Source organism: Erythrolamprus reginae, chromosome Z (genome assembly GCF_031021105.1).
Source record: "Erythrolamprus reginae isolate rEryReg1 chromosome Z, rEryReg1.hap1, whole genome shotgun sequence".
Lineage (NCBI taxonomy): Eukaryota > Metazoa > Chordata > Lepidosauria > Squamata > Dipsadidae > Erythrolamprus > Erythrolamprus reginae.
In genome coordinates, this window is record NC_091963.1 from 51228089 (window position 1) to 51250570 (window position 22482).

General features: G+C 43.5%; 1 protein-coding gene across 1 annotated transcript in view; it reads right to left on the reverse strand.

The window, feature by feature from the left end:
- EFHB (EF-hand domain family member B) overlaps positions 1–22482 on the reverse strand; it is an 80657-nt gene that overhangs the window by 15521 nt on the left and 42654 nt on the right. Inside the window, exons 7-9 of the mRNA XM_070727253.1 lie at positions 19004–19087; positions 10718–10785; positions 3309–3463 (exon numbers count right to left, since the gene is read on the reverse strand). Of these exons, the coding sequence (XP_070583354.1) occupies positions 3309–3463; positions 10718–10785; positions 19004–19087 (307 nt within the window). The remainder of the gene's footprint in view (positions 1–3308; positions 3464–10717; positions 10786–19003; positions 19088–22482) is intronic.

Consider the following 22482-nt stretch of genomic DNA (forward strand, 5'->3'; position numbering starts at 1 on the left):
TTACAAATTATTTTGTTTTTATAGATTGAATTCTTTCAACATTAAAAAATGTTGAAAGACTAACTAAAGCTGAGCTCAAATACTGACTACTTGACCACTTCCACGTAATTTGCTTGCTAATACTAAGTAAGTGCTTTGTTTCTTCTAGGTATAACTTTTTCCTTTCTTTTCCTTACTTAGCCTATAGCCCTGGACCCCATAAAAACAAAAGGTACATTAAAATTGTTTTCATCATTACTTGTAAGAATATTATATGAATAGATATTCACACATTTTAAAAACTGCAGACCTTTTTAGACACATGCAATATGTTTGAATGTTATTATATAATAATTAATAAAATAATAATAAAAGAACAGGGTATTTTTTACATAGAATTGCAACATTTACTATATGTTTAATATCCTGCCTTTTTTCCATTTTCTCTTTCTCTCTCTCCCTCCCTCCCTCTCCCTCCCTCCCTCCCTCCATCCATCCATTCATCCATCCATTCGACACAAAAATATGTAACCCTTCCCTGGTGCAGAGCTGAAGGGATTGGATACTGTAGCCTAGAGGATAATTCTCTGCCTTACAAGGCAAAGGTTGCAGGTTCAAGTCCCAGTGGGTATGGCTAGCTGATGAGGCCAAAATAGGGCCAAAATAGATCTATCCTAGTCTCCTTTAATTTTCAAATTCAGCAAAAAAAATGGGACATATACACACACACACACACACACACATATATATATACATACATACATACATACATGTATGTATGTATGTATGTATGTATGTATGTATGTATGTATATCAAAGGTTTTTAGCTGGAATTTTTTAAAATTAAGGGAGACTAGGATGGTCCCATTTCGGCCTTGTAGTCTCCCTTTAGTCTTCGGACCATCCTAGTCTCCCTTAATTTTAAAAAATTCCAGCTAAAAACATTTGATACATACAGAATATAGTTGTCGGCTATGAATAAATTAACTGCCTTGAAATGGTCCTGGGTTGGGCCTAGAGGCAAAAAGGAGCTGTGACGTTCCTTCAATATACCAGGGTGATCCGACATAAAAAACAAAACATATATATATATGTGTGTGTGTGTGTGTGTGTGTGACATATATATATGTTCGCCTGGTGCACCAGTTACGGCCCTATTTGGACAGTGAGTCATTGCTCACAGTCACTCATGCCCTCATCACCTCGAGGTTCGATTACTGCAATGGGGCTACCTTTGAAAAGTGTTCGGAAACTTCAGATCATGCAGAATGCGGCCGTGAGAGCCATCGTGGGGCTTCCTAGATTCGCCCACGTTTCTGCAACACTCCGCGGCCTGCATTGGCTGCCAATCGGTTTCCGGTCACAATTCAAAATGTTGGTAATGACCTTTAAAGCCCTACATGGCATTGGGCCAGAATACATCTGGAGCCGACTTCTACCACACGAATCCCAGCGGCTGATAAGGTCCCACAGAGTTGGCCTTCTCCGGGTCCCGTAGATCAAACAATGTCGTTTGGTGGGCCCCAGGGGAAGAGCCTTCTCTGTGGTGGCCCCAGCCCTCTGGAATCAACTCCCCCCCAGAGATTAGAACGGCCCTCACCCTCCTTGTCTTTTGCAAATTACTCAAGACCCACCTTTGTCGCCAGGCATGGGGGAGTTAGCATATTCCTTCCCCTAGGCCATTACAAGTTATGTATGGTATGTTTGTATGTATGTTTGGTTTTTATAATAAGGGTTTTTAGTTGTTTTATTAAATTGGATTGTTACATGTTGCTTTTTATCATTGTTGTTAGCCGGCCCGAGTCTGCGGAGAGGGGTGGCATACAAATCCAATAAATAAATAAATAAATGAATGAATGAATAAATGAATGAATGAATGAATGAATAAATTAACTGCCTTGAAATGGCCCTGCGTTGAGCCTAGAGGCAAAAAGGAGCTGTGACATTCCTTCAATATACCAGGATGATCCGACATAAAAAACATATAGTCTCCCCCTGGTACACAGCTGAAGGGATCAGGTCTGGTGGCTCAGCTGTTAATTCTCTGCCTTACAAGGCAGAAGCTGCCGGATCAAATCCCAGTAAGGGTGTGGCTAGCTGATGAGGCCAGAACAAGGCCAAAATGGTGCCATCCTAGTCTTCCTTAATTTTAAAAATTTCAGCAAAAAACATGTGAAGAGGCAACAGCCAGTACAATCTCTGTAACGTTTTAAAATTTATAATATAATAGATTATGTAGATTGTTATATATATGTAGATTGTTATATAGATATAGATATATGTAGATTGTTCTGAGTTCGGTTTCTATGTGACATTTCGGTGAAATTACATTCACCATCATCAGGCTGAAGTTGTTAGCTTGGTGCTGCTTTCAAAATCTACAAAAACAAATATATATATATATATATATATTAATTTTCAAATTCAGCTTAAACATGTGACACATATATATATATATATATATCTCACATATTTTTGCATATATATATATATGTTTTTTTTCTGTTCTCCCTTAATTTTAAAAATTCAGCAAAAACATGTGATACCCTCATGTCCCAGTGAGGGTATGGCTAGCTGATGAGGCCAAAATAAGGGCGAAATAGATCTATCCTAGTCTCCCTTAATTTTCAAATTCAGCAAAAAAACATGTGACATACAGTGATACCTTGTCTTACAAACTTAATTGTTTCCGGGACGAAGTTCTTAAGGTGAAAAGTTTGTAAGATGAAACAATGTGATTAATGCGTACAAGGCCAAAATTCACCCCTTTTGCCAGCCGAAGCGCCCATTTTTGCACTGCTGAGGCTCCCCACCATGGAAAACACCACCTCCGGACTTCTGTGTTTTTACGATGCTGCAGGGGAATCCCAGTAGGAGAATCCCAGCATCGCAAAAATGAGCGCTTCGCTGGCAACGTACAGAATATAGTTGTCAGCTATGAATAAATTAACTGCCTTGAAATGACCCTGGGTTGGGCCTAGAGGCAAAAAGGAGCTGTGACGTTCCTTCAATATACCAAGGTGATCTGATATAAAAAACATATATATATATATATATATGACGCTCTTGGTATATTCAGGTTTCTTCCCATGTAGGATTTAGAAATTTCTGGCGACGTTTCGCCGAGGTCCCACTCGTGATCTTCGGGCTGAATATGCCAAGACCATCATACCTGTATCCACGATCACACTTGACCAATAAAATTCTATTCTATTCTATTCTAAATAGGAACATTTTACTTTTTGCTGCAGCATTTAGAATACTGGAGTGTAAAGCTTCATACATCATTCACAAAAAAAACCCTGTTAAGCTAATATAAAGTCAGTTACCTTATCATAATGGCGAAACGCATGCAATAAAGTATCAAAGTTATGGTAATTTGCCTTTTTCAAATTTTGTCGAAGCGCAGTAAAAACAGCACGTTCTCTGTCTTTATTTTTAAGATATTCACTCGGAAGTCGGTTATGAAGAAGATCCCCAACACCTAAAAAAGAGATATATTCTTTCAAACTTTTCTTGACCATATTTATAAATAACTGCTCTGTGGTACTTCCACAATGTTGTTCTCAAAGTGAATTGCACCATAATACAAATATATCCATATTAGCCTTTTCTGGTAGAGAATAGCTATGATGCTGTTTTCTTGTCTCTATTTTAAATCTCTTGCCTATATTTTAAATTGCATCCTTCCATCAATAAATATACAAGGAACATAAAAAAGAGTTCGCTAGTAACAAAGTAAATCAGTTAATGTAATAAAAAGTTAAGGAAATGACAGGAAGCAAGAAAAATAAGGGTAACAGAAAGAAGATACTATTCAGGTATTGAGATTCAAAGAATATATTTAAAATGCTTAGTGCAGTGATGGCAAACTTTTTTCCTTAGGTGTTGAAATAGTGGTTGTGCACTATCGTGTATAGCCATACCCATAATTTAAAGTCCCCCACTCTTCCCACTCACCCTTGCACATGTGTGCATGACTCCCGTTTCACGACTTCCAGCAGGCCCAGTAAGTCCATTTTTCAACCCTCCCAGGCTCCAGAGGCTTTCTTAAAGCTTGGGGAGGATGAAAATGCTCCCTCCCACCACCCTGGAGGCTCTTTGGAGGCCAAAATAGCCCTCCCAGAATCTCCACATGAGCTAAAAATCAGCTGGCAGGCACACACACACATATATGCTGGAGCTTGCATGCCAGCAGGTATAGTTCCATGTGCCACATGTGGCATGGATGCCATAGATTCACAATCACGGGCTTACTGAACACAAGCCAAGAAAAGAACCGTTGCACTTACCTGAACGGTCTTCTCGCTGCACTGCAAGGAGAGTCCAACATGGGTTAATCTACAGCCTATTGGAAGGGACTGAGTTAAAAATTAGCATAAATAACCGGTCCAACCCCCATGTTGCCCTCTCCGGGTCAGTCTTATAATAAAACGAAGTCATAGTGGTAGAAAAACAAGAAAACTTTATTCAACTGATTCAACAGAATCCAAACTCAACTATGAATCGTCTAGTGACCCTGGGCCCCTTAGCCGGGTGGGTTTGGACTCTCCTTGCAGTGCAGCGAGAAGACCGTTCAGGTAAGTGCAACGGTTCTTCTCCACTTGCACTGCTTCGGAGAGTCCAACATGGGATATACCCAAGCTTTAAACTATTAGGGAGGGAGAAGGCTGGACCAGGGGCGCAGACTCGGTGCAAACTCTCTGCAACACTCTGCGTCCAAATGCCGCTTCAGCTGAAGCGAAACTGTCCAAACGGTAGTGCTTGATAAACGTATTGGGGGCAGTCCAGGTTGCTGCCCTACAAATATCTTCCAGGGGGGCCTGTGTCGCCCAGGCCGCTGATGTGGCTGCACTTCTTGTAGAGTGGGCCGTGATACCTCTAGGTATTGGTGCAGATCTTGATTTATATGCTATAGCAATGCAGGAGCGTATCCAACAACTGACAGTCTTAGAGGATACTTTATTCCCCATGGATGCCGGGAAATAGGAAACGAACAGGGCCTCTGTTTTCCGGAAGGAACTTGTCCGTCTTATGTATATTTTGATGGCACGACGGACATCAATCTTGTGCCACCTTAGTTCTAGTGGATGTGACCCTTTGGCACAAAAATCCAGGAGGATGATGTCTTGTGATCTGTGGAAGACAGTGTTTACTTTTGGTAAAAAGGTAGGATCAGGCCTTAGGACTACATTGTTTGTATGAAAAATGCATAAGTCCGGTCTGATTGACAAGGCCGCGAGTTCGGATACTCGCCTCGCTGATGTGATTGCTGTTAAGAAGGCCGTTTTCAACAATAAGAGACGAAGTGGAATATCTCTTAGAGGTTCAAAGGGAGGTTCTGTCAAGGCCTGTAGGACCAGAGGTAAGTCCCATGTAGGGAATCTGTGAATGGTGGGAGGTCTGATGTTCGATGCTCCCCGGATAAAATCCCGAATCCATGGGTGTTGTGAAATTGGGCGAGAAAAGTCCATTTTAAGTATTGTGGCTATAGCTGCCGTTTGCCTGCGAAGCGTGTTGGGTGACAGTCCTTTGTCCAACCCAGCTTGTAGGAATTCCAGGATCTGGATTACGGATGGGTCCTGTGGGTCCTGATGACGGTTTCTACAAAATAAACAGTATGCCCTCCATGTGGCCTGATAAATGCGGGTCGTGGAGGGCCGGCGAGCTGCCTGCATAGTATTTATTACTTTGTCCGGTAGTTGTTCTCTCCTCAATCTCTCCCCCTCAAGTGCCACACGGCAAGACTCCACCACTGAGGGTCTGGGTGGTAGATCGACCCCTGTGTCAGAACCACTTTGTGGTGTGGGATTCGCCAGGGAGGAGAGATTGAAAGACCCATCAAGTCTGCGAACCAAGGCCTCCTGGGCCAGAATGGGGCCACCAAAAGGATCTCCGCTTGTTCTTGCAGCAGCTTGTTGACTACCCTTGGGATCAGACAGATAGGAGGAAAAGCATATAGCAGACCCTCCGGCCACTGGCATGACAGGGCATTGATCTGCTCTGCTCCCGGCGAGGGGAACCTCGAAAAGAACCTGGGCAATTGGTTGTTGTGATGGGTGGCAAACAAATCCACCTGTGGCGTCCCGTATTTGTGAATGATCTCCATGAACAGATCGTTGCCCAGGCTCCACTCTGCCGGATTTATGGTGGTCCGGCTGAGCCAGTCTGCTTGAAGATTCGAGATGCCCGATATGTGTTCCGCCCTCAGGGATGATAGGTGTCGTTCCGCCCATTTGAACAGGGACTGGGATTCCCTCATCAGGCGACCCGATCTTGTGCCGCCCTGATGGTTGATGTGCGCCCTTGTCGCCACGTTGTCTGTGAGGATCAATACGTTCTGACCTCTGACCTGTGCAGTGAAATGTCTGAGAGCCAGGTGAACGGCTCTGAGCTCCAGGTAATTGATGTTTGGGGATGTGAGCTCCTCTTCGGTCCAAAGGCCCTGGGCCACTCCCACCTCGGAGTGTGCTCCCCAGCCTGAGAGGCTCGCGTCCGTTGTTATGGTCATCTCCTGTTGTGGCAGGAACGGTGATCCTTGCGTGAGGGCTGATGACTTCCACCAAGGAAGTGATCTCCTTACTTCGTGAGAAATTGTCACTGATGCGGACGAGTGACTCGTTCTGTTCCTCTGAAAGGGAATGAGGAACCATTGCAGAGGCCTGGCATGGAGTCTGGCCCAAGGTAGAATGTCTATACAAGATATGAATACCCCCAACAGTTGAGAGAGGAAGGCTAAGGTCGGAGAACGGTTGCGTTGTAGCTGTGTGACCAAGGTCTTGACCTTGGCTTGTCGTTCTGCTGAAAGGAAGACCATGCCGACTGTGGTGTCTATGTTGGTGCCTAGGTGAGGTAGGTACCTTGTTGGTGTAAAGTGGCTCTTTTGATGATTGATGGAAAAACCGAGGTGTTCTAGTGTCCTTATGGTTTCTGTTAGGTCGTGGTGAGCCCGTCCAGGACTTTTGGACAGGATGATGATATCGTCCAGATACGCCATGAGGCGTAGTGGACGAGACCTGAGATGAGCTGTGAGTATGTCCAGTAACTTTGTGAATGTCCTGGGTGCAGATGACAGGCCGAAAGGCATGGCCCTGTACTGGAAATGCTGGTTGTCCAGGCAAAACCGAAGATATTTCCTGTAATCCTGATGTACTGGGATATGCAGGTAGGCCTCTTTGAGGTCTATCGACGTTAACCAATCCCCTTGGCGAATTGCTGCTAATATTGTCTTTAGGGAATGCATCTTGAAACGCCGATATTTGAGGTATATGTTTAGTCGTTTCAAATTTAGAATGAGGCGGCAACCACCGGAGGCCTTTGGTACTATGAACACGATTGAATAGTATCCCCGCCCCTCCTGATGGGACGGGACCCTTTCGATGGCGCCTATCTGAAGGAGGTGGTTGATCTCGTGATACAGAAGGTTGTTCTTGAGGTTGTTGAAGGTTGTTGGGCATTGCAGGAACCTGCTGGGAGGTTCCTGAATAAATTCCAAAGTGAGACCTTGTGCTATAGTTCTTAGAGCCCAAGAGTCTGTAGATATGGCTTCCCAAGAGGCGGTGAAGTGTTGTAGCCGTCCTCCTATAGGAAAGCTCTCGATGGAGTCATTTGTTCCTTCTATAACCTCCTCTGTTGGAGCCTCTGTATGGTCTCCTTGATTGTTGGAATTGTTTATTCCGATCTCCAAAGCCACCTCTGTCTGCTCTGTACGAAGTTTGAGAGTATGACCCCTGAGTGTATGACCTTCCAACCTGGGGTGCATTGGAGGAGGCCTCCGCCCGAAAGGGTGGGCGTCTGAAGTATGGCGTGGTCCGTCTGTCTTGCCTTCTATAGGTTCTGGGTAAGACCTTCTTCTTGTCTTTATCCTCTATGAGGACCTTGTCAAGAGATTCACCAAACAATTTAGCACCATCAAATGGGGCTGAAGCCAGACGCCATTTGGACTTGGCGTCAGCTTGCCATGTCCGGAGCCAGAGTAAGCGTCGAGCCGACTGATTTGCTGCTAGAGCCCGTGAAGAAAAACGGGATGCCGATAAGGTGGCGTCTGCGGAGAACTCAGCTGCCGCTAGTAGCTTGTTGAGGTCTTGCCTCAAGCGGCCATCTTCCGGTCCTAATCTCGTGAGCATGTCTTGCAACCAAAGGACCGAAGCTCGGTTAAAAAATGAAGCAGCTGAGGCTGCTTTGAGGGCCCATGCATTCATTTGATGTGCCTTTTTGATTATGCTCTCGGCCCTCCGGTCTTCTGGTCGTAGGCCGTCTGCCACCTCTGATGGCACGAGCGCATTAGAAACAAGAGCCGCTACAGGGGCATCTACAGATGGGAATTCTAGTAAATTCTCCAATTCTGGTTCAAATGCATAGAATTTTCTTTCCGAAACTGTCGGGCCTAGAGCACCCGCTGGGTATTGCCAGGGTCTTTTAACATTGTCCAAGAACAATTTGGGAGCAGGTATACAGTCTGCTTCCCTCTGGGTTTCAGTAAGCACCCTTGAGGTCGGTTGAGTGATTGCTGCCTGGTCAGCGGGCTTGTCAGGTGCATCTGAGGCTATAGTTAGCTTAGCCTTGTTCAAGAGCACACGAAAAATAGAGGGCCTAAAGAGGCCAGTATATGCCGGGGGTTCTGGAGGTACACCTTCATCCTCTGATAGGCCATCATCCGGATCAGAACCATGCTCCCTAAAGCCCATGTCCTCCTGAAAGGATTCGTGCGTGGGAGATGGGGGTGCCGGAGCTGCCCATATATTCCTCTGGATAGATGGAGGAGGGCGAGGTGAAGCAGGGGGGGCACTGGGCATGTGTTGTTGGGCCCCAGCTACTATGCCATGGGAATAGGCCGAAGCAATCATGTCCTGCAGTGCAGGTGGCAGGCGTTGCCAGGTGTCTGGGGAGGATCTGAGGCCAGCTGCTGTCGGGGTGAATGAGGCAGTTGGCATTGGTTGAGATGCCATGTGCCATGCCGGGGAAGAAGAAGAAGAAGGCCTGGTAGTTTCTGGCCTAGTTGGCTCTGCCACCTGGGATGCACCCCCAAACCTATCTGGTGACCAGTCTCGATCAGTTGCTGATCCCATGCCCTCCGGGAGCCCCGGGGGGGTAGTACCTGATATAGGTGCATTCTGTGGCATGGCAGCTTGCTTTTGCGCCTCCAATTGCTCCTCCAGGGCTTTGATGCGCCTTTCAGCATCTCTCATTGCAGAGGAGGTTTGCGAAGTTTTAGACTTGGGCTTGGAAGAGTGAGACTTCTCCTTAGCCTTTGTGATCGGGGCTTCAGTTGTCCCCTGTTGGGCTGGATCGGCCATGAGGATGATTATAAGGCTCCGTGAGACCACAAGTAATTATAGCTGCGTTTGAGCAATCTGGTCAGTAAAAATGGCCGCCGCTATTATGTTCCGCCTCTTCCTGTTACACAGGACATCCGGGCGCTGTAATTGGGTAATCGGGCTGTCCGTCCCTCCTCCAAAATGGCGGCCCGGAGCTAAGCCTCAAAATGGCGGCGCCCTGTGCCTGGCGCCCTTATTGTCATGGCCGCGCCCATTACAGTTGCCGTTACAACGGCGATGATCTCTCCCGGGCTTCCTGGCTCGGCGCTCCGCTCGCCGGCTCGTTTCCCCGCCGCGGCTTTTCTCCCTGGCGGGAAATTCAAATGCCCATGTCTTCGTCGTGTCCGGCTCCTGATGGTCGCTCCGAACAGAGGTATGGCCGCGCAGGCCGGGGACCTCGTTCCTTTGGGCGACGCCCGGTCCTTGGAGCTGTACCCTCGCAGGGAAGAGGCTCCGACCTGGGTGAAGAGAAGTGGGCATAGCTCCGCAGAACCAGGGGCCCAAACTGTCGAATATATCCTCCAGCTTCTGAAAGACAAACAGAAAAACATTCATATTAGTGAATATCTTAATATGCTTTATAACAAAACAATAAAAAACAGTAAAAGTTAAACAAATGGATAAGCTAAAACAACAAGACTACAAGAGTCATAGGAGGAAAAACTCATGAGTCCCTCCACTATGACTGAGTTTTTTAGACTGACCCGGAGAGGGCAACATGGGGGTTGGACCGGTTATTTATGCTAATTTTTAACTCAGTCCCTTCCAATAGGCTGTAGATTAACCCATGTTGGACTCTCCGAAGCAGTGCAAGTGGAGAATAAGGTCATCTTATATCAAAATCGTATAAGTTAGGGCATCACCACCAAAATGGGTTTTTTTGGTTGATTAATTCCTATTTATCTCAGAAGGAACATATCCTAATCACACATGAAAAGGGACTCTGAGAATAATCAGAACATATAAACAAATATATATGGAGGCAGATACATCTCCAGTCACCCATGTCACAAATAATTCAGTGTTTTATGGGAAAACATAAATTTTTGGAACTCTGCTCCAGAGCAACTGAACAACAAATTAAGAAGCACAATATATTCCATTGCTTTCTAATTACTAGACTAGCAGATAAAGCATGAAACAAAATATTTGAAGTCATGAAAATGAGCCTTGAATTATCACCTTTAAAATTTGATTTGGTAAACAACCACTTCACCTCCTTCCATTAATTCTAACCTAGCATGGCCCATGCCAAAAGACTATTAAAATAAAGTCTTTGAAGGCATAAAGTTGCCCATTTTAGAATAGATGTACCAACCTTATCACAAAGAACAAGATAGCATTAATTTTCAGATAATAAAATATAGTTAACATAACATTTCAATGGTGTAAAATATAAGAGAAACTATGTTTATGCTTGCCGTATTCTTCAGGCCGAATAAGTATTCCAAATGTGTGGTCTGGAGGAACATTAAGGGTATCTGCTATGCTGAAAATGAAAAGAACTGTTTTTAGTTTTCAGTGAAGTATAAAAATATAAAAGCTCTTTTTATATGTCAAATAAAAATCTTTAATGAAATATGGCTAAAGTGATTATGGTGAAGCCACTATGCTCTGGGTTTCCTTACCTACTCTCTGTCACCATCCACAAATCAATGAAACACAGTAGAATTGTGAGATTTTGTTCTACAATGTACTTCTATCATTGGAAAACTGAGGTAGAGATTAACATAAGTAATATCTATTATGGATCCTTGCCTTATTGATTTATTAATTGAAAGCTATCAATTAATCTGTACATTCATTGTTTACTCTATATCTTGCTTTTTTTCTCCAAAAAATAATTCTGAGAGATGGGAACTGAAAGGATTTCAGGATATAATCCAACAGGTATAAAGAAAACATCCTTCTCCCCAGGATTTCACATGATAATAATTTTATGACATATCCACAATGTACTCTCATTTTCAAATGTGCCCACTGGTCCAAGATTGCAATCCCTGGGCAATACTGCAAAAAACCCAAATCTAACAAATTTAGTCTGATTTTCTTTCCTTTGTTTTTATTGCCTACCTTTACTTTGTTTCTACCACTTATTCTATCAACATTTTGCATAATGTTTATCCTAGTCAGAGAATATCACAATATGTGTATATGTATATGTGTGTGTATATGTATATGCAGTGACGGGCCACCATTCCTGGTGCCACTAGAATGGGGCCAGGAGAACATGCGTGCGCATATTCTTTTGTGCATGCACAGAAACCAAATCTCACACAAGGATGTGCAATTTTCAGCTTTTTTTGTTTCTGCAAATGCACAGAAGCAAAAAATCTGGAAAGCGAAAAGGTATGCGGCGGTGTAAGGTAAATTTACACCGCCGCATGCCCTGGCATAGCAGCAAAAATCATAGTAATTTTTACTGGAATCGCCTGGTGGCAATGGAGCTAAGCTACACACTCCATTGCCGCCACCAGAACGACGTTCCCACACCTAGCCCATCCCTGTGTATATGTATATGCATATGGTAAAGATTTCCCTTTCCAGTTGTGTCCCAATCTAGGGCACATTGTTCATCTCAGTTTCTTAACCAAAGGGGTCAGCATCGTCTAAATACATTTTCCATGTCATGTGGTCAGCATGGCTATATGCCAAAGGCACATAACATGCTGTTACTTCTCACCAAAATGATACCTATTAATGTACTCGCATTTGCAGGCTAGGTGGGCAGAAGCTGGGATATTTATGTATGTATGTATGTTTGTATGTATGTATGTATGTATGTATGCATGTATGCATGCATGCATGTATGTATGTATGTACGTATTTAAGTACAGTGGTACGTCTTACGAACGTCTCTTCATACGAATTTTTCGATATACGAACGATATACGTTCAGGATTTTTTTTGCCTCTTCTCATGAACCATTTTTGTCTCATGAACCCTCGCTTCTCTCCCGTCTGTGTCTGCTACGAGCAGCGGCAAAAACAAGCGCTTTTAAGTTTGTAGGCTCTAATGATCGCAAGGGAACTGGAGCCAGGCTTTGCTGTGCAGGGTCTCTCCCCCCCCCCATCCCTTCTGCTACCATCATGGCAAAGCGTTAAGGCATTGGAGAAGAAAGAGAACAGGTGGGCACAGAACGTAGCAGCAAGCAAGGAGCACATTGAAGAAAGATCGGGCACAGAACATAGCAGCAAGCAAGGGGTATATTGAAGAGAGTTCGGGCACAGAACGTAGCAGCAAGCCAGGGGCATATTGAAGAGAGTTCGGGCTGCTACGTTCTGTGCCCGAACTCTCTTCAATATGCCTCTGGCTTGCTGCTACGTTCTGTGCCCGAACTCTCTTCAATATGCCTCTGGCTTGCTGCTACGTTCTGTGCCCGAACTCTCATCAATATGTCTCTGGCTTGCTGCTGCATTCTGTGCCTGAACTCTCTTCAAAATGTCCCTTGCCTGCTGCTACGTTCTTTGCCCTATCTCTCTTCCAAAATGTCCCTTGTCTGCTGCTACGTTTTTGCCCGATTTCTCCTCCAAAATGTCCCTTGCCTGCTGCTACGTTCTCCGACCGATCTCGCTTCCAAAGTAACCTCTCGCCCGCCGCTTCCTCCGGTCACCACTTTTGCCCGCTTTTGAATTTTCCTAATTGGTTTGCACGCATTATTCACTTTTACATTGATTCCTAAGGGGAAACATTCATCTTACAAACTTTTCTACTTACAAACCTGGTCACGGAATGAATTAAGTTCGTAAGACGAGGTACCACTGTATTCCGAAAGCACCAGCCTGAAGATGATGAATGGGACCTTGTTGAAACATCACCAAGATTCTATCAATCTTATGAAGACCCAAATATGCCAAGACGTACATATATATACACATATACATATGTACATAAACACATACACACACACATACACATTGTGGCTCTGTAGCTAAGACTGAGTTTGTCAATTATAAGCATAATTTTCCTGTTTATTTGCCCCAGCTTCTGCCAATCTAGCAATTTGAAGGCATGTAAAAATGTAAGTAGAAAAATAGGGATCATCTTGATGGGAAGTAGCAGTGTTCTGTGCGCCTTTGGGTTTAGTCATGTTGGCCACATTACCACAGAATCATCATCAGACAGTGCTGGCTCTTTGGCTTTAGTAATGGAGATGACCAACCCCCCCCCCCGAGTTGGGAATGACTAGCATGTAAACGAGGGGAACCTTTACATTCATTCTCTCTCTCTCTCTCTCTCTCTCTCTCTCTCTTGTGTATACAGTGTGTATATACATTATGTAATACATACACACACACATATACCGTATTTTTCGGTGTATAAGACGCACTGGTGTATGATGCACCTAGATTTTAGAGGAGGAAAACAAATGATATAGTACTATATTGTTTAATAAAATACCAGTGTAGCAGGATAGTTTTTGTAAGCATGTATACTTTTTAAAACCATGTACACTTTTTACAAACTTCAAACTTGACAGCTTCAAGACTTGTGGACTTCAACTCCAAGAATTCCTCCACCAGTCATGCTACCTTAGGAATGGGAGTTAAAGTCCACAAGCCTTAATCTTGCCAGGTTTGAAGACCCTTGCACTTCTATTCCCCAACTGTGACTCACAAGGGTGGACACCCCCCCCCGACATAGTATTCCTCTCGGAGCAATTGAGTAATGGTCTGAGACTAAGGGGCTTAGAAGCATTGCCTTTGTCATGGTCAGACCATTTTCTACTGCAGCTTGATTTCCTGGCTCCAATCCTCCCCCGCAGGGAGGTGGAACCAATTAGGAGGTTCCGCCCCAGACGCCTGATGGACCCTAAGGGCTTTCAGAGGGCACTTGGGGTTTTACCAGATTCACTCATCCACAGCTCGGCAGAGTCTCTTGCTGAGGCCTGGAACAAGGCTGCAGCGGAGGCTCTTGACCGAATTGCGCCATTGCGACCTCTCTGTAGCACTAGACCCCGTAGAGCTCCATGGTTCAACGAGGAGCTCCGGGAGATGAAACGCCAGAAGAAACGTCTAGAGAAGCGATGGAGGAAAAGTAAGTCCGAATCCGATCAAACACTTGTAAGAGCTTTTATTAAGACTTACAAAGTGGTGCTCAAGGCAGCAAGATGCGCGTACCATGCCGCCTTGATTGCATCAGCGGCATCCCGTCTGGCCGCTCTGTTTAGGGTGACCCGCTCCCTTCTAAATCAGGGGGGGAGTTGGGGAGCCCTTGCAGGGTAGTGCCGAGGAATTTAATTCGTTTTTCGCTGATAAAGTCGCTCGGATCCGGGTGGAACTCGACTCCAATTGCATAGCAGTATCGGCTGACAATAAGTCAGTCGAGGAGACTGGGGCTAAACATCTTTGTCCATCTGTCTGGGAGGAGCTTGACTTGGTGACACCTGATGAAGTGGACAAGGCCATTGGAGCTGTGAGTTCTGCCACCTGTCTACGGGATCCGTGTCCCTCTTGGTTGGTTTCAGCTAGCCAAGAGGTGATATGGAGCTGGGTCCAGGAGATTGTCAATGCCTCCTTGGGGAGGGGGTCTTTTCCAGCCCCTTATAAGGAGGCACTTGTGCACCCCCTCCTCAAGAATCCTTCCCTGGACCCAGCTGTGCTTAATAACTATTGTCCAGTCTCCCACCTTCCCTTTATGGGGAAGGTTGTTGAGAAGGTGGTGGCGCTCCAACTCCAGCGGTCCTTGGAAGAAGCCGATTATCTAGGTCCTCAACAGTCAGGCCCGGCTACAACACGGAAACTGCTTTGGTCACATTGATGGATGATCTCTGGCAGGCCTGGGACAGGGGCTTGTCCTCTGTCCTGGTGCTTCTTGACCTCTCAGCAGCTTTTGATACCATCGACCATGATATCCTTCTGCACCGGCTGGAGGGGCTGGAAGTGGGAGGCACTGTTCTCCAGTGGTTCTCCTCCTACCTCTCCGGTCGGTCGCAGTCGTTGTTAGTGGGGGGTCAGAGGTCAACCTCTAGGTCTCTCTGTTGTGGGGTGCCTCAGTCCTCTCCCTCCTGCTATTCAATATCTACATGAAACCGCTGGGTGAGATCATCCAAGGGCATGGGGTGAGGTATCATCAATATGCCGATGATACCCAATTATACATCTCCGCCCCATGTCCAGTCAACGAAGCAGTGGAAGTGATGTGCCGGTGCCTGGAGGCTGATAGGGCCTGGATAGGTGTCAACAAACTCAAACTCAACCCAGACAAGACAGAGTGGCTGTGGGTCTTGCCTCCCAAGGACTATTTGTGATTTGATTTGATTTGATTTGATTTGATTGCCGCCCCTCTCCGAAGACTCGGGGCGGCTAACAGCAATAATAACACAGCATATAATAATAATCCAATACTAAAAACAATTAAAAACCCATTATAATAAAAACTAAACAGACATACATACATACATGCATAAAATTGTAACGGCCTAGGGGGAAAGAGTATCTCAGTTCCCCCATGCCTGGCGGCAGAGGTGGGTTTTAAGTAGCTTAGAAAAGGCAAGGAGGGTGGGGGCAATTCTAATCTCTGGGGGGAGTTAGTTCCAGAGGGCCGGGGCCGCCACAGACAGGGCTCTTCCCCTAGGTCCCGCCAAGTGGCATTGTTTAGTTGACGGGACCTGGAGAAGACCCACTCTGTGGGACCTAACTGGTCGCTGGGATTCATGCAGCAGAAGGCGGTCTCGGAGATAATCTGGTCCGGTTCCATGAAGGGCTTTATAGGTCATAACCAACACTTTGAATTTTGACCGGAAACTGATCGGCAACCAATGCAGACTGCGGAGTGTTGGTGTAACATGGGCATATTTGGAAAAGCCCATGATTGCTCTCGCAGCTGCATTCCATCTGTTCGTCCATCACCCTGGGGGAGGGAACTACTGACCCCCTCAGAGAGGGTCCGCAACTTGGGCGTCCTCCTCGATCCACAGCTCACATTAGGGAACCATCTTTCAGCTGTGGCGAGGGGGACGTTTGCCCAGGTTCGCCTGGTGCACCAGTTGCGGCCCTATCTGGACCGGGGCTCACTGCTCACATGCACTCATGCCCTCATCACCTCGAGATTCGACTACTGTAATGCTCTACACATGGGTACCTTTGAAAAGTGTTTGGAAACTTCAGATCGTGCAGAATTCAACTGCGAGAGCAATCATGGGCTTCCCTAGGTATGCCCATGTTACACCAACAGTCTGCAGTCTGCATTGGTTGCCGATCAATTTCCGATCACAATTCAAAATGTTGGTTATGATCTATAAAGCTCTTCATGGCATTGGACCAGAATATCTCCGGGACCGCCTTCTGCCGCGCAAATCCCAGCGACCGATTAGGTCCCACAGAGTTGACCTTCTCTGGGTTCCGTTGACTAAACAATGTCATCTGGCGGGTCTCAGGGGAAGAGCCTTCTCTGTGGCAGCCCCGACTCTCTGGAACCAGCTACCCCTGGAGATTAGAACTGCCCCCACCCTCCTTGCCTTCCGTAAACTCCTTAAAACTCACCTCTGCCGTCAGGCATGGAAAAATTGAGGCATGCCCCCCTCAGGCCTATGCAATTTATGTATGGTATGTTTGTTTTAATAATGGGGTTTTTTTTTAATTTATTAGATTTGTTATTACTTGTTTTATTGTACTCCCCGAGTCTATGGAGAGGGGCGGCATACAAATGTAATAAATTAAATAAATAAATAAATAAACTCAGGGGTTTTCAAACGTGACAGCTTTAAGACTAGTGGACTTCAATTCTCGGAATTCCTCCACCAGTCAGGCTTTTCCCAAGCCAGGAATGTAACTGTCGCTCCCGAGCTGCTCCCGAGCTGCTGTCATGCACGCTAACCCTTTTCCAAGAAGAGTGGAGCTAGGCTCCAAGAATATGGGTTAAAGACCAATCGATAATGTTTAGGACTGAATCGAAGGATATAAAAGGGATTGACCCATCTCTTACATTCCCTTTCTTTTTATTATTATTATATTATATTATATTATATTATATTATATTATATTATATTATATTATATTATATTATATTATATTATATTATATTATATTATATTATATTATATTATATTATATTATATTATATTATATTATATTATATTATATTATATTATTATATTATATTATATTCCCTCTCTTTTGATTCAATCCATGTCTAACAGAACACATGGTTCTTCTTTGTAAAAACTACAGGCTTTAGGGGCTTATCCCCTTATCTCCATTGTAGTTTAGTGATTCCCCCTTCCTCTCCCTTTCCATCGGTTCCAGGAGGCAAGTGGAGACAGATGTCCGCATAACACAGGAGGTTCTAGAGGAGCATGGTTTCCTCATTAATATAAAAATATCAATTGGTCCCTGACACTAGACTGACTCATTTGGGGGCAATCATAGACACCTCAGCATGAGAGAAGGGATGGCATCCGGGAATTGGTCAATGCAGTGAGGGAGTCCCACATGGTACAACTCCAAATGCTGTCCTCCTTGTTGGGAAAAATGATCTTAGCTATTCACATTGTCCCCTGGGTGCATCTCCATTTGAGGGATCTCCAGTAGTTTCTTCTCCTCTTTCAGTGAGTGGGGTACGCAGCATCAGCAGTCAGAGTACATCTGACCCAGGAAGCTCGAGCACCACTACAGTGGTGGAGTTCTCAGGTTTTTGACAGGGGGACTTGCTTCGTAGAACCGGAAAGGGTGATAATCACCACAGACGCAAGTACTCTGGGATGGGGTGCCCATTTGGGGAACAGGGGGGTCCAGGGCACTTGGTCTGTGCAGCATCAACCTGCTAGAACAGTGAGCCATTGCTCTGGCCCTTAAACATTTCCAACAATTCCTGTGGGGTCATCACGTCCTAGTCCTAACAGACAACACAATGGCCAAGGCCCACATAAACAGACAAGGGGAATGGTGTCCAGGCACCTATGTCTCTAAGCCTGTGGGCAGAGGTCCACCTCCTCTCAATTACAGCAAAGCATATCTCCAGAGTGGACAATGTCACAGCCGATTGGCTCAGCTGACACGACATCATGCACCCAGAGATATTCAACCAACTAACCTCAGAATTCAGATGACCAGTAATGGACCTATTTGCCACTCCTCAGAATGCACAACTTCCAAGATTCCTGACAAGGTTCAGAATCCCCAGTGCAGAAGGGGTGAATACACCCCGTTGCATCTGACCGAAGGAGCTGCTTTATGCCTTTCTACCTCTTCCGATCATCCCCAGAGTAGTGAGGAAGGTAGTACAGGAATGGGTGGAAGTTATCCTCCTGGCACCACAGTGGCCCAGGAAAACATGGTTTGTGGATGCAGTGTCCCTGTCCATAATGCCACCTTGGAGAATCCCAGTGAGAGAGCGGGTTCGCTTCCTCCCGTACCTCGCTGCGGGTTCGCTTCCTCCCGTACCTCATAGATGCATGTGCAGTGCTGATTTTTTTTTATTTTAAAAAAGCTGAAAACAAGATGGCAACTGGATGCACAGTGCCAAAAACTTGGCTTCTGTGCATGCTCAAAATAATATTAAAAAAAAAAAAAATTCTACCCATGGACTGGTACAACTGAACTGGTTCTGTGACATCATCATGATGTCACCAGCAGATCACTACCAATTTGGGCGAACCAATCCAAACCAGGAGGAATCCACCTCTGTATTGAACTAATATGTGAATAGGTTCTTATAAACGATCAGTTTTAGAATATCTTAATATAGAATTATCTTAGTTGACTTACGGATCATGGACTTGTCCAATCTGAGGCTGAAACTTTTCCTTGAAATCATCGCTTATTTTAGGCACAATTTTTGCTGATTTCTTCCTGTAGCAATTAAAAATAAAAAATAAAATAAAAGGATAGAAGAAAAATGCCTAAATCACAATACTAAAGAAGAACAAGTATTTTTAATGAGACTTATGGGGGGGAAAGAATAAATTTTAACATCTCTTTTCAAATCACATTATCAACAAGTACAGTAGAGTCTCGATTATCCGACATGAATGTGCAGGCTGATAGTCAGATGGCTGAAAATATCAGATAATCCAGATTCTAATGTGTGTGGCCGGTGTAGTAGCATTCTCTTTGTGTGGGGGGGTGGGGGGTGGGGGTGGACTTATTATTAATAAGTTCATTTCCAGGCAAATTTGGCAGCGGCGGGTGACATCAGAGTCAAGGCAGGGAGGGAGGCGGAGCTAAGCCAAAGCGACACAACGGACTCCCCAAAGCTCTGGCGTAGCCTGTTGAACTGCGGCTGATTGGGGTACCACAATGTGGACTATCCTGGCTTGGAGAGTCAGGTGAGCGAGGGGAACATCTGGGGAACCGCAGGATATTGCAAAATCCTGCAGGAAGCCAGTCCTCTGACCAACAGCCTGCTGGAAGTAACCTGTTACCTGAAGTTTCGGAAATGGAAGCTGAGAGGATTATTACCATCCATAAAGCCATCTGGTGAGAGAATTGTTTTGGGTTTTTAAAATCTGGACTTTGGGGAGAAGAGATATATTGGAGGTTTCTTAAAATCTGATTTGGAACTGTTTTTTTGGCGAGGGAGAGACGTGAAAACAGCGGAACTTTGATTTCCGGCTCAGCGGTGGGAAAAGCTTTTTGCATTGGCGTCTCTCCTGAATGCTGCATTTAAAGTGCCAGAACAATATGTTAAGAGCGTTTTTGTAAAGTGCTACAACTCTAAAGAAACTGATATTTTAAAGAGAAAATTATTACTGCATGTTTGGGCTGGATTTTCAGCATCTTTTACTGTTTTTCTTTCATATTTTCACGTTTTAAGATATTTAAAATACTTCGGAAAGATTTTTTAGCCTTAAAAGATTTTTTTAGCCTTAAAAGGCTTATGCTGCCATCTAGTGGCAAGAAGTTAAAAGAAAAAGTACAGGCTGAAGCGTGGGAAAGTGGCCTTGATATTTTGCTATATTTAATAACAAAGCCAGGTGCAGCTTGCTGACTCAGTGTGTTATTCTTACAAAGTGATAAACAGTTTATTTTTTTCCTTCTCTTTTGAAAAGTACAATAACTCTGCTTCTTGGTTTGAGGCTTCTGTATGATATTTCAGCTAAAAGACCCTTTAAGGATTGTATTTATAATCCTATAATCAATAAACATAGTGTATATATATTTTAGACACTACAATTTTTAAACCCAGCTACTTTTTCGGTTTAAACCAGGATTTTATTTTAACCATAATTCATTTTTTTTAAAAAATAATAATTAATTTTTATATTTAATTTTTAATTTTTAAATTTTTAAATCTTTAAATCTTTAAATCCTTATTTTAATTTTTTTTAGGCCTTTATTATACTTCACTTTTTTCATTCTTTATTATCTTATTATTTTTACTAGATTTTGATTTTGATAGCTTCTTCCGGAGAATTGGCTTTTATATTACTCGTTTTATCAGACCCTAATTTAAGTGTTGGGTCTGATTAGTTATTTTTCTGAGGGGGTTCAATCACTGGATTTTTCCACTCATTAGATTATATTTGATTTTTTTGGATTATTTTCGATTTTTTCAAAAAACTAGTTCTTTATTTTATTGGGTGTTTTTAACACCGGGTTTGTATACCCACCCTCTGGATTACTACTTTGTTTTTTCCCGATTAATGGATTTTTCTATCTATTCATTGGATTATATTTGACTTTTTGGATTATTTTTGATTTTTTAAAAACCATTTCTTGATTTTATCGGGTGCACTTAAGACTGGGTTGGTATACCAACCCTTTGGATTATTACTTTGTGTTTTTTTGATTAAGGAATTTTTCTATTTATTCATTGGATTATATTTGATATTTTGGATTTTTTTAAAAAAAATTGAAATGATTTTTTTATTTTATCGGGTGTTTTTAGCACTGGGTTTGTATACCCACCCTTTGGATTATTACCTTGTGTTTTTTTGATTAATGGATTTTTCCACCTATGTATTGGATTATATTTTATTTTTTGGATTCTTTTGGATTATTTTTAAACTACTTTTTGATTTTATCGGGTGCTTTCAACACCGGGTTTGTATACCCACCCTTTGGATTATAACCTGATTGGAATACTTCAATTTAATTGAATTATAAAATGGCAGCAAAGAAACCATCTCATTCTACAAGCACTCCTCCACAGACATCAAGCATCAGAGAGAAGTTGGAATTTGCTGAAATTAAGAGTGCAATTCAAGTTTTAAGAGAAGACGTTAAATTGAGTAGAGAAAGTGCTAATCAAGATTCAATTTAGTTAAAGAAAATCTGAACCAAGTGATTAAAAATTTAAATTCTGTTAATGTTGAAATGAAAGGAATGAAGGAAATTGCTAAAAATGAGCAACGAATACAAAAGGTCAAAGAAAAGGTGCAGACCCATGATACAAAGATAGAGGAATTGATGACAGAAGAAAAAAACCAAGAATTCTTGAGGCAGACCGCACAGAATTTTATATGTATTTTCAGAACATTCCAGAAGATAAAGGTGAGAATCTTCAAGAGATTTTAGGTGATATTTTGGCAGAAACGATGAAGACAAAGAAAAAATAATGATGTATATTGGTTTTAGAGTGAGCACTAAGTATGTGGCCAGACATAATTTATCAAGAGAAGTTCACGCTAGGTTTACTAAAAAGCGGCGTAGAACACAAATACTTCAAAAGCTGAGAACTGCAACTATCAAGTACAGAGAGAAGGAAATTATAGTCCTAAAGCAGGTCCCAAGGAAGATAAGAGATCTACAAAGAGAATACCAATTTTTAACAAGAAAGCTTCAACAAAGACAAATAAATTTTAGATGGCTGATCCCAGAGGGCATATTCCTGGTATGGCAAGGTCAAAGATATAGACTGGATTCAGTTAAAAAAGCTGAATTGTTTTTCCATCAAAAGTTTGAACAGACCGAGAAAGGAGCGAAGGAGATGCAAGTAGTTGTGAGGGCAAAAGAATCAGCTTCCATAGAAGAAGGACTAAAAGTCTTAAGTGAAGAATACTTACTAGATGTGGCAGCAGGAGGAACAGATATCATACCTCAAGACCAAGAAGCAACAACAAGTATAGAACAATTTTTTCTGATTGATAGTAAGGAACAAAGAGAAAGGGTGATGACGAGAGCAGCAAAGGAGAGGCAAAAGCCTTAATATAGGAAAATAAATACGAATTTAAAATGGATGAAGAGCTTAAATGGATTTCAATAAATGTTAATGGACTTTATTCATCAAACAAGAGAAATAGAAT